The 16,384-nt window shown below is 41.1% G+C and overlaps 2 protein-coding genes across 2 annotated transcripts; one reads left to right on the top strand and one right to left on the bottom strand.

The window, feature by feature from the left end:
* Positions 1-85: 85 nt before the first annotated feature.
* Positions 86-10,545, top strand: LOC134632606 (eukaryotic translation initiation factor 3 subunit C). Its single transcript, XM_063481304.1, has 23 exons — positions 86-216; positions 3,763-3,880; positions 3,972-4,037; positions 4,135-4,324; positions 4,410-4,535; positions 4,760-4,814; positions 5,361-5,470; positions 5,586-5,725; positions 5,886-6,039; positions 6,325-6,428; positions 6,625-6,766; positions 6,963-7,088; positions 7,246-7,339; positions 7,538-7,725; positions 7,865-8,089; positions 8,196-8,387; positions 8,811-8,982; positions 9,066-9,225; positions 9,321-9,386; positions 9,527-9,614; positions 9,751-9,916; positions 10,048-10,089; positions 10,338-10,545. Exons 2-23 carry the CDS (start codon positions 3,783-3,785, stop codon positions 10,412-10,414), a joined length of 2,781 nt encoding a protein of 926 aa, XP_063337374.1. The 5' UTR covers positions 86-216; positions 3,763-3,782; the 3' UTR covers positions 10,415-10,545.
* A 954-nt stretch (positions 10,546-11,499) lies between these two features.
* Positions 11,500-15,887, bottom strand: prodh2 (proline dehydrogenase 2). The gene is made up of 10 exons (XM_063481305.1): positions 15,660-15,887; positions 15,365-15,555; positions 14,274-14,400; positions 13,863-13,934; positions 13,690-13,770; positions 13,014-13,157; positions 12,724-12,890; positions 12,514-12,624; positions 11,873-11,961; positions 11,500-11,681 (listed from the first exon to the last, which is right to left on the bottom strand). The coding sequence occupies exons 1-10, from the start codon at positions 15,885-15,887 to the stop codon at positions 11,500-11,502; spliced, it is 1,392 nt and encodes a 463-aa protein (XP_063337375.1).
* Between the last annotated feature and the right edge of the window lie 497 nt (positions 15,888-16,384).

Below are 16,384 nucleotides of genomic sequence, written 5' to 3'. Positions count from 1 at the left end.
ATTGATAAACGCCCACAGCCTCGCACTTCCGGTCTTCGAAGGACCCGGCCCAGGTAGACCGCGAAGGCCGGGTCCTCCTTTTGCGTGATGACGTCAGCACACTTCCTGTCCTCACGCGAGTAACAGTTGTGCCGCACGCTTTTTCTGTGCCTGCTCATACTGCAAAACTGGATTTTAAAACAGCTTAAACGAAACACCACTTTCACCAGGTCGTAGGTGAGTTTGGCTCAGTAAGATCTGAGATAAGAGTGTGTGACTAAGCGATGCTTATTTACCGGCTGCACAAACGAGGAGGCCCCATGCTTTCTTATTAGGGTGTGTGCTAGCGTTAGCTTAGCAACAACCCCGCGGCACGTTTGTGTTCCGTTATCTGATATGATACAGTTAACTTGTACCCTTGTTAGCTGCTGTGTATTTTTTGTATTTTGTTTTATTTGGCGTAAAGCATTTTGGGCACGGCGTGTAACATATACTGCAATTTGGTTTTCATTTGCTTTGTTCACTCTAATCCAGTCTGTTTAGCCTGTATGGTAGCATTAGCCAAATAGTCTGCGGTATAGACGCATGTAAGCGTCAGCACTAAGGCCGGTGGACGTTTTTTTTCTGGAAAATAATTAAAACATCATACACACTACAGTGGGAAAAGAAAAGAGAAACATTGGAGACTGAAGAAGTCAGTTGGATGAGTGACGAAACGTTTCTCCTACCGAAAACGCTACGTCCAGATGAACAGAATCAACTTTTGGAGAAACGCTGGTTCCTTGTTTGCCGGTTGCTGCATCAATAACTGTATCTAATACTGGCCAACCAGATAGCAGCTGGGGTGAAATGAACGGCTGGTATAGGCCATGAACCCATCACGTTGGCAACTTTTAGTGGAACCTACAGTATTATTTGTCACAGCCTTATTATTATTATTATTATTACTATTTTATTCTTGGCGTTTAACGCCGTCCAAGTAATAAAAACACCCTCTATATGGAGCCAGAAAATTTTATTTATGTGTTTATGAGTATATTGAATGGATTTACCATTTACAAATGTGGAGTTGTATAGTAGACCAGTGTTTCCCAACCGGTGTGCCGTGGAAGATCGTCTGGTTCCACCTGATTAGTACCTGGGTCAACACACCTGCTAAGTTTTTGTGATTTATATAATTATAGGGACGATAGATGTCTTATATCGGGATATGAGATTTTGGTCATATCGCACAGGGGACAAACAGAACCAATTTCACTATACCTGGCGCGTGGGGAAAAATTACCAATGTGCTTTTTGTGACACTTTTGTGTGGTACCGTGTGATTTTCTTTTTTCTAATGTGAAATATGTGCCAAGGTTGGGGAAACCCTTTAGCAGATTATGTGTGGTTCTAGTTTAATGAACAAAAGATCCCTGATCCCTAATAAGACACAAATCCCTTTCAGGATGCATAAGGAAGGGAATACAGTCTTCTTCTTTTTTTTTAAATCACCCAAACTACAGTGTGGTGACCCCCTTTGTGATTAAGGGACTTAAAGCATCAGCTTCTCTGTAATAGATGCACATAGAGCAGGGCGATATGGCCAAAAATATATATCACGATATATATTTGAAAATTTGCGATAACGATATAACTGACGATATAATTTCTGCAAGACAAAATGCAACTCCACAACTTTACTAGCGCAAAAAAAACCCCATCCATTTATTTTCACTTAAACAAGCAGCTGTTTTTTATGTGCATTAAAGCTATATAAACATTTAACAGTGCAAAAGCAAATTCCTTGCTGAAAGTTTAACCAAAAGGCATTTCCAGTAGAAATGGGCTGACATATCCTGAGCATAACTATGTATAATATCCACTGAAGTTAAAAAGAGGTGCTTTGCAACATTATTATTATTATTATTTTATTTTATTTTTTTTAACCTGTCCCGTTTGGCTCTTTTGCCATCAGAATTATTGTCTAAAGGCGAAGAAAGATGCCCAACGGATTTACTTTACCAAATGGACCATCCCAGCCTTGCCGTAATGGTCCATTTGATTTACCTTTTATTGTTTATTTTATTTTATTTTATTTTATTTTTTTTACTTGCTAGATACGGGACGGGGAAAAGAAAAGGGAGAAAGAAAGAGGGGGGGAAAAACAAAACAAACAAAAAAAACAGCGGAGAAGAGGGACGGGGATAAAGGGCAAAAAACAAAAACCAACAAAATAAGCAGACAAAAAATACATATATCGATCACCTGGATCACCTGTTGAGAAAGAAAAAAGAAAACAAGCAGAAGAAAACGAGAGTAATAGAATAAACAACATCACAATGATATATGGGAATATAACACTAAATACTTAATATTAAACATTATTGTGCAGCACGTAAGATCGACAGCGCACAGTGTGCTTTGAGGTAGGAGCCAAAAAGGGTGTAGTTTGTGTGTGTGATCACCTGTGTACACCTGTGAGCATGAGCGCGCTTGTATTTAAAAGGTTCCTTAATGTAATGATCTGCTAGAGGGTGCTTTGCAACATTAAACTGCAGTGTGCCAAATAAAAAAGTCAAATACGTATTTTTCGGACCATAAGGTGCACGGGATTATAAGGCACATTAAGCGAAACAAAGCAGTCAGATAAATCAAACTTTATTTAACTCATTCTTCTTGCTTCCTCCACTTCTGTACCATTGATTCATTAATGCTGTATTCTATCACAGCTGCTCTATTCCCATGTTGTTGCAGTATATTAATGACTAACCTCGTATTGTGGATGGATTATCTCAGTTGTTCTCCTGGCTGAAGTTTGGTCCGTTTACAGCATCCTACCATGCAACTGCATTTGTCTCTAACTATCAGGAACCTTCACGTTAACTTTTATCGAGTGGAAAAGTGTTAGCGTTCATCCTCCAGCTTCACTGTTTATGCTATGCTAATATAGCGGTGTCGCTAGCGATCACGTAGCACATCATTATATACTGCCTAGCCCAACTTCAGTAACCCTACAAACGTCACTGCTGTTTAGTTTCTTGTCTTCATTTATGTTGGAAGTGATAGCAGAGCTGTACGTTTGAATGTTTTCAGAAATCTCTCAGTCAGAACATGCTATATCATGCTTAGGTAACTAGCGAAACTAGCGAGCTAACTTCCGCTAACTTCTAACTCCGTTAAATGTAATAAATTCTGTTTTCATGGATGCGTGGATGTTAAACTTCATAATTACACCTGGTAAAGCAGCAATGCTGATCATTTTATTAAAGTTGAAAGAATTTAGACAGTTTTTAACTCTCAGTGATGCTGCAGTGTTCATTTGACTTTGGGACCTGAAGATTACTCCCAGATTTACGAGCACCTTAGTCCGACAAATACGGGAATAACAACGGCCCGCTTGCATGTTCTACAAAAAAAATGTGCTTTGTGTGTATCTGACAGACAAACACCTAACCAGTTCCACATCACTGAAGTTGCACCATTTTTACAAACCAATTCTGGTTCATCCGTTTCACTCAAAAACACGCTTTCCCCCTTCTCATTCTCCGTTGCCACCGTACTTTTTTGGCCATGTCCGTATGAAAACAAAGGCACTGCGCATGCGCGTTTTACCCATATTCTATTGCGATATTTCATTTTCTTATCGTTGCCTAACATTGTACCGGTATTACCGTGAACGGTATAATATGGCCCACCCCTAGATGCACAGTGATTATCTTTGTCAGCTGAATGTGTGCTGATAGACCACATGTAGACTCTGGAGCTGCATCTTTGTAATACCACTCATTACTTTCTGTACAGATTGGCAACATCCTTCAGCAATGTCTCGATTTTTTGCCACTGGGTCTGACAGTGAGTCAGAAGAGTCCTCATCTGCCGATGAGATCACCCCTAAGGCACCCGGAGCCACTTTCAAGCAGTAAGTGAAACTTGGAATAAATCTCATCACAAGCTCATCACACACATTGTTCTTCCTGTAAAGATCTCACTTGTGCACTTGGTTTTCACAGGTCGCTGCTTCTTAGCGACGATGAGGAGGACACAAAAAGAGTGGTGCGCAGCGCCAAAGATAAAAGGTTGGTGTGGTATTTTTAAAAGGTCACAACTTTAAAGTCTATACAAAATTTTGCCTCTTTTTTCTTTCTTTTGACTGAATTTATTCTTGAATCTTAGGTTTGAAGAGTTGACGAACCTCATAAAGACTATCCGCAATGCTATGAAGATTCGAGACATGTCCAAATGTCTGGAGGAGTTTGAGCAGCTTTGTCGAGCCTTCCTTAAAAGCAAGAATATAGTGGATAAAGAGGGTATTCCTCCCTTTTATATCCGCCTTCTGGCTGACTTGGAGGACTATTTGAACCAGGTTAGTAGCTTAGAAAAAAATTAAACTGCAATTTAATGATTTCATTGTTTTTGTCCTAATCAAATACTTAACATTATTTTTACAGCTTTGGGAGGATAAAGAGGGGAAGAAGAAGATGAACAAAAACAATGCAAAAGCTCTCAGCACCCTGCGTCAGAAGATCCGCAAGTACAACAGAGACTTTGAGTCAGAAATAGCAGCATACAAGGAGGTAAAGTCAAAGACTAAATCTTCATGTTTATTTTCTATGCATTGTTTGAATCTCTGGGGGGTTGTAAACTTAGGTCTCATCAGATCTGTTCTGTGGTGAAAAGACTGTGAATGTGCTGAGCAGCTTCCTTCTGGTGTTATTTAATCTGGTGTATTAGAATTTATAAGAATTTCAGCCTTAAAAAAAGCAGTTATCAGAATGTCTTGTCTGTCTCTCCCTGCTAGAATCCACAGGAGTCTGCAGATGAGGAGGAGGAGGAGAAGGAGCCAGAGGACTCTGGTGAGCTTGTTGTTTATACAGGTTATGTGTTAAGGATTCAAACCAGAAAGCATAGGATTTAATAGGGGCATAGGTGAAATGTGTAGTGCACGTGTCAAGTCTCATCATGAGTGATCAATCATTCTTGTACATCAACCTGTAGGCTGCCAGTGAAAATGGGCTTATTAAAAAGGATGTTGAAGGTTCAGCTCCATGATATATTATACATATATTACACAGAATCTGAAGTTTAATTGCAAAAAGTAAACTGATTTTATAAGTTTGTTGGGTTGAAACCTTTGACTGTTTTTAATCTACTCAGAAGAAACTCCAGCAGCAGATTAATCAGCTATAACTGGTAAAGTTGAGAACTTTTTGCATTTTATTACTTAAAAACTCAGTTTAAGAGTTTTTTGCTCCCTTTCATTACTTGATTCTGTGTTTCAGTCAGTCACATTTTCACGTGCTGTACAAAGATTAGCTGCAAATGATGAGATGATCAATGTGCGTTGGTGCTGAGGGGAAAGGAGCCAGCATCGTCTGATATTTGTGTTTTTGTTCCACAAGGCTCGTCCTCTGACAGTGAAGGAGAGGTGTCATCCAAGTCCTTCTTGAAGAAAAAGCCTGAGGCGCCTTCAGAAGCCACCAAGTTTCTTAAGACTGCCAAGGGATCTGGGGTAAGAGGTCATTTAACTAAACTACAGCAAGAAAAGCGGAAGATCTGGTGGGAAAGACACAATACTTGTACAGTTACTTGAGCTAAGATTTAGAGTTTTTCCCTCTTCTTGAAAGGATGAGTCCTCTTCTTCTGATGAAGATGATGACGATGATGATGATGAAGACTGGGGCTCAGACCAGTCGGGCAGCAGCGGTGAAACCTCTGATAAGGAAGAAGGAAAGACCTCATCCATGTCTGTGCTCTTCCTCAAGAAGTGAGTTTTCCTCTATTTTGTGTTGCACAAAAAAATGTATGCAAGTTCTAAATTCTTCAAAAATCTTTTGAAACACTTTTTAGATTTTAATTCATATTTTACCGCAGAGAGAGTCATGTAGAGTGAATGTGTTGTTACAAAACCCTTCGTCTGTCCTCAGAGCCCAGGACACTGAAAAGCCCGGTGTCAGGAAGGAGGAGAGGAAGAAGAAGCCCAAACTGAAAGAACGAATTGAGGAGGAGGCTGAGGAGGAAGGAGGCGAGGAGGCCGGGGGAGGCTGGGAGAAGGTTAAGGGAGGAGTACCTCTGGTTAAGGTAAAGAACAGATGGTAATATAAAACTGTTTCGACTTGATGCCGGCCGGACAGAACAATAGATGCACTGGTGCTGCTTCTTATTTTAGTTTAGCTCTTTTATGTTTCAGTGCCGACGTGTTCATTTATAGTAATGACAGTGATAAAATCAACATGCAATTGTCTGGCTAATTTAACAAAATCAATGACTGTAAAAAGAAAAACTTGCCTCTAAGAGTTTATTCGACACATTATTTGTATTTTTAATTTTAAGTTTGTTTGTTTTTTTCCCATTGCGACCATTCAGGAGAAACCCAAAATGTTTGCTAAAGGCACCGAGATCAACACAGCGGTGGTGGTGAAGAAGCTGAATGAGATCCTGCAAGCAAGAGGCAAAAAAGGAACAGACAGGTTCGACTGCATTTGTCACTTAAGCTTAAAAATATATATTTTTAAAATGTTACGTATTCACACGACTGTTGATATCCAGTCAATGTAAAACCAGGCGTGTCATGTGGAAGTATGTCCAGTATATGAATTTCAGAGAAATTCTTCTCCTGAACAAATCCTGACTCCTTTTTTTCTTTTTCTCCTCCCTCACTGACAGGGCGGCTCAAATTGAGCTATTTCATGCTCTGGCAGCCATCGCTGCAGAGAATAACTTGGGCCAAGGTATCCTGGTCAAGATCAAGTTCAACATTATTGCCTCCTTGTACGACTACAACCCCAACCTGGCAGCCTTCATGAAAGTGAGTGACACTGCTTTTAATTCTTACAGTATCAACAAAACCAAAAGGGTTCCTGTGATTTACTGTAGTGTTTCATGTTACATGAAATATCTTAAAATTGCAAGTCATCACAAAAATTATTTGTGCTGTTTAACATTTTGGATTGAAAAGAATGAGTTCCTGAGTCATGGTTCTTCTGGCTTTTCTCCTTTTTTAGCCTGACATGTGGAAGAAGTGTCTGGATTGTATAGATGAGCTGCTGGACATTCTCTTTGAGCACAACAACATCTTCATCGGAGAGAACATCGCAGAGGACAGCGAGAATCTGGCCGTCTCCGATCAGGTGATCCCACTCACCCACCCCAAGCAATCTGTGGACTTAAAGAAAGAAAGCAGTTTAGACTGATAAAACACTCACATAGCTGTTGAACTGTCTGCATTTGTATCAACTGTCTTGTGAATTATGGGCTGGTATTAATTTCTTTGTGTGTGTTTGTTAGCCTTTCAGGGTGCGCGGATGCATCTTAACCCTGGTAGAAAGGATGGATGAAGAATTTACAAAGATCATGCAGAACACTGATCCCCACTCTCAGGGTGAGTGGTGCCAAAACCTGACTGACGGTTATTAACTGCTGTGAGGTTGAATGTGTTAGGACTGTAAATGTGGATTAACCGGTTTGCAATATAAAATGTGGGATTTACATCACCCTTGAAATTTGTATTGCTGTATTTGCTGCTCATATGGATGTATTTTGCTTATTCTTTCCTCTCTTTTTTAAAATTTTCCTTCAGAATACGTTGACAATCTCAAAGACGAGGGCAGGGTTTGTGGCATCGTTGACCGGCTGCTCACCTACCTGGAGAACAAAGGCTCCACAGAAGAAATTTGCCGTGTCTACCTGCGCAGAATCATGCACACCTACTATAAGTTTGACTACAAAGCTCACAGACGCAGCCTGGGCCTGCAGGGAGAGACCAAGGTGAGAGACGGCACTGTGCAGAATCAGAACTTTCTTTTCTTGAAAAACATCTGCATCATGATGCTATTTTTATGATGTTTCATAAAATGTTATGCATAAGGTGTAAAATGGTGTGCTGAAGTGTTTTTCTGTTGTGTAGTCCGAGCAGGACCAGGAGGAGAGCGAGGGGGAGGACAGCGCTGTGATCATGGACCGCCTCTGCAAGTTCATCTATGCCAAGGATCGCACCGACCGTATCCGTACCTGCGCCATCCTCTGCCACATATATCACCATGCTCTGCACTCACGCTGGTACCAGGCACGTGACCTGATGCTGATGAGTCACCTGCAGGACAACATCCAACACGCTGACCCACCTGTACAGGTAGGCACACACAGTCATTATTTCTTCATATGAATGTGTTCTGACTGAAACTGTTAGTTGTACATACAGATCGCCTGTTTTTACCGTTTCCCCCTCCTCCTACCAGATCCTGTACAACAGAACAATGGTCCAACTTGGCATTTGTGCATTTAGGCAGGGCATGATTAAAGATGCCCACAATGCACTGCTGGACATTCAGTCCTCTGGCCGTGCCAAGGAGCTGCTGGGTCAAGGTTTGCTCATGAGGAACATGCAGGAGAGGAATGCAGAGCAGGAGAAGATTGAAAAGCGAAGACAAGTAAGTGCTGTCTGACCAGAGCAGTTAACCTCTAACTGACATGTTGGTTTCTCTGTCAGCGATGACCTGCTTGTAACCTGGATTTACTCCGTGAGTGAGTGAATTTTTAGGCCCCTCTCTCACTCAGTCCACACTAAAGTTTGTCCACAGCTGCAGGACAGATTTCCAGAAGATTTCATACAGTTGTTCATGTGCTCATGACGACAGTTCTAGTTACTTTTGTTTTTTCCCTAAATGGGCCTTGACCTCACATTAATGTGCCAACTATTCCATGGTGTCTCCAGCTGCCTGTGTCCACAATAGTGTGAAATCAAGGCTGTAATGAAACGACAAATGTTTGGGTCTTTATTTTTAAAACACTGATGTGTCAGACATCCATTAGATGATACACACATGCATCGTGACGTTTATCCTCCCTAACAGGTGCCGTTCCACATGCACATCAACCTGGAGCTGCTGGAGTGTGTGTACCTGGTGTCAGCCATGCTGCTGGAAATACCCTACATGGCCGCCCATGAGTTTGATGCCCGCCGCCGGATGATCAGCAAGCAGTTCCATCACCAGCTCAGGGTCGGGGAGAGACAGCCCCTGCTAGGTACGAAACGCATCACGAGAACTCTTTGTAGCAGGATGTTTCATCCACAGAGAGGATAACCAAAGCTTTTATTTGTCCTCCAGGACCCCCAGAGAGCATGAGGGAGCACGTGGTGGCAGCCAGCAAAGCCATGAAGATGGGAGACTGGCGTACCTGCCACTCTTTCATCATCAATGAGAAGATGAACAGTAAGGTTTGGGACCTGTTCCCCGAGGCGCAGAGAGTACGTGAGATGCTCGTCAGGTTAGCATATACTGCCCCTGTTCATCACTTGGTTCATTCACCAGTGTGATAATCCCACTTACTCACCGTAGATGTCCTTATGTTTTTTTTAATAGGAAAATCCAAGAAGAGTCACTGAGGACCTATCTGTTCACCTACAGCAGTGTATATGACTCTATCAGGTGAGCACAGATGTAATAGTTTCATCAGTCTTTACTAAACCACAGATTTCTGTAGACCAGTGTCTCTGCAGCTTCCCTACAGAGATGATTGGTCACTGTTCTGCCAAACCTTAATTTTACTACACTTGTCTGTCCTTCAGCATGGCGACGCTGTCTGAGATGTTTGAATTGGAGATGCCCACAGTCCACAGCATAATCAGCAAAATGATCATCAACGAAGAGCTGATGGTAGGACTCGACATTTCTCTGTTCTGTGGACTGACACAGCAGTCTCATGGGGGCTTTTATTTTTGAGAGTGTTTATATTTGTGATTACTTTTTATCTGCCCTTAATGTGGGTCCCCCTCTTTTCTCTTCAAAATAGGCGTCACTCGACCAGCCCACACAGACGGTGGTGATGCACCGCACTGAGCCAACGTCTCTGCAGAACATGGCTCTGCAGCTGGCAGAGAAACTGGGCAACTTGGTGGAGAACAACGAGCGCGTCTTTGACCTCAAACAGGGCGTCTATGGCGGTTACTTCAACAGAGGTAAGTTCATCTTGTTCTCACAGTACTTTGGGAACTTATTTCTAACCTTTCTGAACCATTTCTTTGTCTTCTTTTGCTATCATAGGCTAATCTTGCTATCAGATGATAATGATCTTTTATTTGTATTACAGATCAGAAAGGTGGCTACCAACAGAAGCAATCCTACCAGAGAGGTATGTTAAATTTCACTGAGGTTGTTTCCTGTTTCACATGTTAATGAGGCTGGGTTATGTTTTCAGCAATAGATGCTATTTTAAATTCGTCCAATTGCAATTGCTAGAAAACATGCAAAGTCCATCAGTGTAACACCTTTGTGTTTTGATTTTGTTTTGAGGTTTGTTTTGTTTTTTCTTCTTTTCTTGTAGTTTAATGAATTTGTGTGAACACTAATGAGATGATTGTTGTCTTTGTACAACCACAGATCAGAAATCTTACCAGCAGAAGCAGTCGGGTTACCAGAGAGGCGGTTACAGGAATCAAAATCAAGGAAATTATTGAGCTTGAAGTTTACTGGAAAAACTGAAATCCACAGAGCTGTTCTTCATTTCAAAACAAGATCAACACCCCATGTTTGTGTGCTTGGCTCTTGGCCGTGCTCCCTTAATAAAACTGTTTTGCTGCTACTCCAATGTCTGCTAGTGTTGCTTTGTCTCAGCAACTGCAGAGTGTAATATTCCACTTCCAATAAATATGAAGTTTTATTATTTCTAACAGAAATTACTGACGTTACAGTGTGGCAGTACAGTTAAGGGATAAAAATGTGTTATTGACTAATAATTATCAAATAAATAATAAAGTGTGTTTTGGTGTTTGTTTTTTGTTTTTTTAAAATCAGCACAAAGACACTAAAGCGTGGAACAAAATTTTTAAAAAATTTGTGGAAAACTGAGTCCTCCCCACACCACATTCAAAATCATTAACGTCTATGTTTATCAAAGTCGAGGGTTAATTACAAAGTGTTACATCTTTTGTGGCATACATACAAGCCTTAGTGCTTTGGTAAACTTGGGTAAATACTAACCATGGAACAGTCACTGTGTCACTACCGCTGACATTTATTACTGATTAGTCGATGCTTCACAGCAACTTGAATCACATTCTGGCAAAGCAGTGGAAAGTTCTTTATTAAATTCCCCAAAAATCTTGCAACAGCAGCTTAGTATGTAGAGAAGTTTGAATCTGTTTCTTCAGTCTAGTTTTCTAAATCCTCATTTCTGAGCATCATGTTCTTTTGTTTAATTACATTTCATAAGCATTTCATACATTAAAGTACACGAAAGCAATCTTTTGATACCCTGTCCATCAAACACAGTGTTCTCTCATGATCAGATCTTTATTCAGTTCACCCACATGAGTTAACATGATCATATCATTGTCAATTAAAGGTTTTATGCTTAATTCAGTTTACCTTCTGTTGCTAAATAACAGGCACAGTAGTAGTTTTCAGGAGCTTTCTGGATATTACACCTTCAAGAGATATGAAAGTGTATTTAACAACAGTGCTCCCCACTAAGATCTTTTCCACACCACCTCCTGGTTGCAAACTTTAATATAAAACTGCAGAGTTCAGTGTTGGTTGATTGTTAGCTGTCTCCCCTTAAACTCAGCCGGAGTCTCCGATTGAGCTCTTTCCTCAGTAGGTCTCTTTCTTTCCGGATTCCCTGCAACACCGTGCGGTTCTCCTGAGCTCTGCGCACCAGGTAGGGCAGCGTTTCATCCACTGAGCCATAGGGCACTGACTTGTACACTGAGTAACCCTCCTTAGCTGGAAGGGAGAGGAGAGATGGGATGGTGTGATTATCAGTCAAACAAGTCAAAACCATGGCTTCCTTTCTCAACCCACTCAGGCAGTGATTGTGCATAGGTTTATCAGTTTTGGTGATGAAAGCATGGACAGTCATTAAATATTTATGTTAGTGCATCAGTCAAGCTGTGATGTGACGAAAATCAGCTCACCCAGTGTAAGGGAGACGTGGTCACACATGCCCAGCAGCTGACCGAAACACACTGAGCCTCCATCTTTGTCTATCCCCAACTCCTCCATTCTGATGAGCATGTGCACAACATTTATATATTAGATGGCAGTGATTCCCAACCTTTAGGGGTCATAAATACATTTGAGGGGTTGTGCCTTTCTCACCTATAAACATCTATCTATAAACCTCTATCACATAAGACCAAAGGAACAACCCTAAGCTTCATTTTATCCTTATTGTATTTGCTCTGCAAGACAGTTGAAAGTATCATAAATTCTGCAAAAAAAGTAATTGTTTGTGATTATTTCTTGGATGAAACAATACTACTTGGAAAAACAATCTTATACTGTTGGAAAGCATTTGGTGGTTGAGCAACAGAGTTGAGTATCTGAGTTAAGCCCATGAAAAACTTGCCAGATATTGCCTGTCAAAGCTAAACAACAATCCAGTAACATTAGCAGTTTGTTGTATTTTTAGATTTAAAGTAGTTATGAAAACATTTGCTGATTTGTCCACTTTATCACTCTAGTATGGATTTTACATTGGCTCACCTATAACTGCACTTCCATTATGCATATGTTACACACATACCACCTCGATTACGTTGTTGTGGATTCTCACCTTTTCACAGCTCGTCTCACTGACTCCTCGTTGTGAGTGGCCAGTATGATCCTGTACTGCTCAGGTTCCTGGGATATGACGTCCAGCATCACATCAAGGCATCCGTTATAACTGTTCAAGAAGACATGAAATGTATCAAGAGTCAAATCAAGATAAAAAAAATGATAGGTGACTGTTGTACTCAGGAAGTTTTCCTTCTGTCTAACCAACCTGTCATTGGTGTCCTCCCAGCTCTGATGGATGGGGTCCTGGTGACCCTCTTTCATCGCTAGTTTTCTCTCTTTGTCCATGTAGGCTCCTCTCACCAGCTTGACGCCCAAACAGAAGCCCTCATTCTTGGATAGAGACAGCGCATCTAAGAGGACAGACCTGGAGTCCTGATAACCACAGAATTTAACCACAGACACAAAGAGAATTAAAACCATTAACTGTGTCATTGCAAGTGACATAAAGTGTGTGATATTTGATGATAATATGAGAAGAGAAATAGAGATAGTTGCCTTCAGGTAACATTGATATGTGTTCCAGATCCAGGTACCATCTTTGTTAAATTTCTTCATCATTGCCATGGTGACAAGAGAGAGGGCAGGGTTCATGTAGGTGTACTCAGCATCAACCAGGACTCTGACTTTGTTCACACTTGCCTAAAAAAAAGTTTTATTCGTTTTATTCAAAATTTGCATCTACACTTATTAAATTTGCTTCATGTGTCAATTTGGGCGTATTGTGCTTCTCTCTGTTTTCTTTAATAAATATTCAATTACAGTTGTGCGTGATTTTAAAATAATGTAATCCCCAACTATTTTTTCTATACTTGTGCTGAACTGACATCACTTTGAAATGGTCTCCCATTTATATAGACACCTCAAGCACAGTCAGAGCTACAGTTTTGGCCCTGACTGAGGAGGTGGAGTTTACAACCACCAGGTTCTGGTTGTGGAAGTCAGGAGAGGGGCAGCCAATCAGAACAAAGTGGGCTTCTAGGCAGAGGGCTTTAAAGAGACAAGCATTAATAGACCGTCTAAATGCCAATATTTGCATGAATTACATATTTAAAATTGTTTTTATTTGTTAAAACTGTGAATACTCTTGGTAAATCTCAGAATAAAAGCGTGTGAGCATAACAGGTTCCATCTATGGGAGCATTTGTTAAGTGTTCGGTTGTCTCTCCCCTACCTCAGCTATCTTGTTGAGTCTCAGTAGGCCAGATCGTAAGTGGGCAGCTTCCTTTTCATCTAAACCGGGGAAGCTGATTGGCTGAAAGAGACAATTTTAGGCAGAACTTCTTTATATGGGAACTGAAAGGTGACACCTAAGAAACTGGATCACTTGTTGAATTGTGGACTCACCTCACCATCCATTGATCTGATGAGGAGATTCAGATCATATGGCTGTTGCCTGATGACGTTTGTGAGTTTTACCTTTAATACAACACGTACATTTTCAGGAAATACACAGTGTCAAAACTGAATAAAAAGAGAGGTAAGGCAGATAGGTAGGGGGAGAGGGGGAGCTGGGTTTGCACATTCAAGAACAACCTGGAACAGCTGTGGATACACCAAACACTGAAATGTGTGTCCTTATCTTTTTTCCCACATATTTGAAGCCTCTGATGTTAACACCCCAGTTCCCATATATCCAGAATACTCAGAAATGCCTCCACCTACCCACCCACTCAAAAAAAAAAATGTTAAAAGTCCCCTCAAGCATCTGTTCTAAAAAAATAATAATAATAAGGACTGGGGATTTGGAAGCCTTACACACAGCTCTGGGCTGAGCAGCGCTGTGATCTTCAGCTGCATCATCGGGTCTTTGCTCCAAGCGTTGCTGTGGGACATTCGCACACACTCCAGCATGGTGTCCATGTTGTCGTCGTATCTTTTCTCACTGCAGGCGATAAACCATAAACCGTAACATGAGAACTGCAAAGAGTGGACTTCACACCCAAGTGTAACAGCTGTGCACAGTTGTGTGTGTCGTGGGTTGGAGCTGAGTGTGAGGTCCTTTAACTTTTGTCCTCATACGCTTGAGATGCAGAGGCAGGCAGGAGGTGGGCTGGGACCTGTACTGCAGACTTCAGACAGTCTACAAGCCACAATTCATAGAAAAATAAATAAACAAAAAAACGTATGAAATGTCTGAAATTATGTACAAATTAATGCAAACCTGTTGAGAAGAGATTTTAAGAAATTTCAAGATTTCAAGAAAAAAAATCCATCAATCTGTGAGCAGTCTCAGCTTCCACAGAGGAAAAACAGCTTCTATCAGACTCTCAGTGTCTTTGTATTGGATTCCCGTTGACAGATTTAAGAACATATATGAATATTTGACACTCTTTTCTTTGCCTATTTTTATCAAAATAAATAAATACCACAAACCTTTTATTTTATCAATTGAAAGGCATGTGATAGGTGCAAAACAAATATTAAAGACATTGTTTGTAGCTGCACAAGAGTGAGCTATTGAGTTTGTAAGGCTGGCTTTGAGAGGAGCAATCTCTCCCACTCAACTGCTCTTTAAGCAAAAAACATCTGCATTGGATTTTTCTCACATTTGTGATTTGTGATGTTTTTCTTTCATGATTGTGTGCAGTTAAATGAGTTTTTCTGTCTATAGCAAAATTAGAAATGTATTTATTTGTTCTTGTATTTCAAAATCACATCATTGTTCAATTAAGTTAAGTTAATGAGTGTCCCGAAAAACCTAAACGTCCACATGCATTGATCTAAAGAGTAGTGAAGGCTAAAATCTGCTCAGCAGCTGCAAAACTTCCAAGTAATAGGAACACTGAGTGAAAATTAAAAGTGTCTTTTGAAGCAGCCTTTCAGCGACTTCTTAGACTCAGTCATACCCGGTGCTTTCTCCGAGGTCCTCCTCGATCGGCACGGCCAGCATGGGTCTCAGTCCATGCATGCTCATCTTCTGCATGGACTGCGAGATTTCAGCCTCATTTTCTCCAGCCACAAACTGGGCATACACAGTGGGCCTCAGCAGCAAGGAAAACCCCCTTTTCCCCAGGAGCGTGCGTGCCACCGACATCAACTGAAATTAGCAGAAGAGGAAAGTGGAGCAAACGTAGTGAATGGATTGAATGCCAGATGTCAGTTTGTATATTTTGAAGCTTTTCTGACAAACCGCAGTCTCACCTTTCCACAGTTATTAACCAGCACTGGGAAGGAGCAGAGGCGGAAAACGCCCAGAGCACGAAGCAGCTCACCCAGACTCTTCACCTTGAAGGCACGGGGGTCCTCAAAGGCCAGAGTGTCTGAGAGCAGTTCATGCTGTTTCACCGCTGCCACCCTGGAGGCCGCAGAACTCAGGAGCCTCACCGGCAAAATGTGAGGGAGAGAGGGACGTAAATAAGAGCACAGCATGATCCCGGGAGAAGTGTGCAGTGTGTGTGCAGTGTGTGACTGATGCAGCTTGTAGATAAAGCTTTTTCTTTTCTTTGTTTCCTCTCAAATGCAGCAGTGTGTTAAATAAAATACAGAGTGATCGTCTCAGGAAGAGTTATTCCCTGTTGAAAGAAGAAAGTTTCTGTACAGTTAGTCAGCCTTACTCCAAGAACGGTCAGTGATAATCATGATAAATCAGAAGCAGCGTGTGTTGCTATCCATTGCAGTAATAAAACTGTATAAACAAACACCTTACCGCCCATCCTAACAATGGCACTCGGAAGAGCTAAACAATGAAAAGCAAAAGCTTTGACAGTCCAAGTGTAAGCCGGTAGAATTTATCATATTTGGTTAACTCGCTGGTTAATAAATGACAACTTGGAAATTTGAGTAAACATCAGGTTGACCCTTAGAATGGGAGTTGTTTTCTCAGTTTGAAGGTTTGACATCAAATGAATGGACAAGAAAAGCTGACC

This window comes from Pelmatolapia mariae, linkage group LG8, assembly GCF_036321145.2.
Source record: "Pelmatolapia mariae isolate MD_Pm_ZW linkage group LG8, Pm_UMD_F_2, whole genome shotgun sequence".
In the NCBI taxonomy this organism is placed as follows: Eukaryota; Metazoa; Chordata; class Actinopteri; order Cichliformes; family Cichlidae; genus Pelmatolapia; species Pelmatolapia mariae.
The sequence above is the reverse complement of the archived record's forward strand: the minus strand, read 5'-3'. Positions and strand labels throughout refer to the sequence as shown.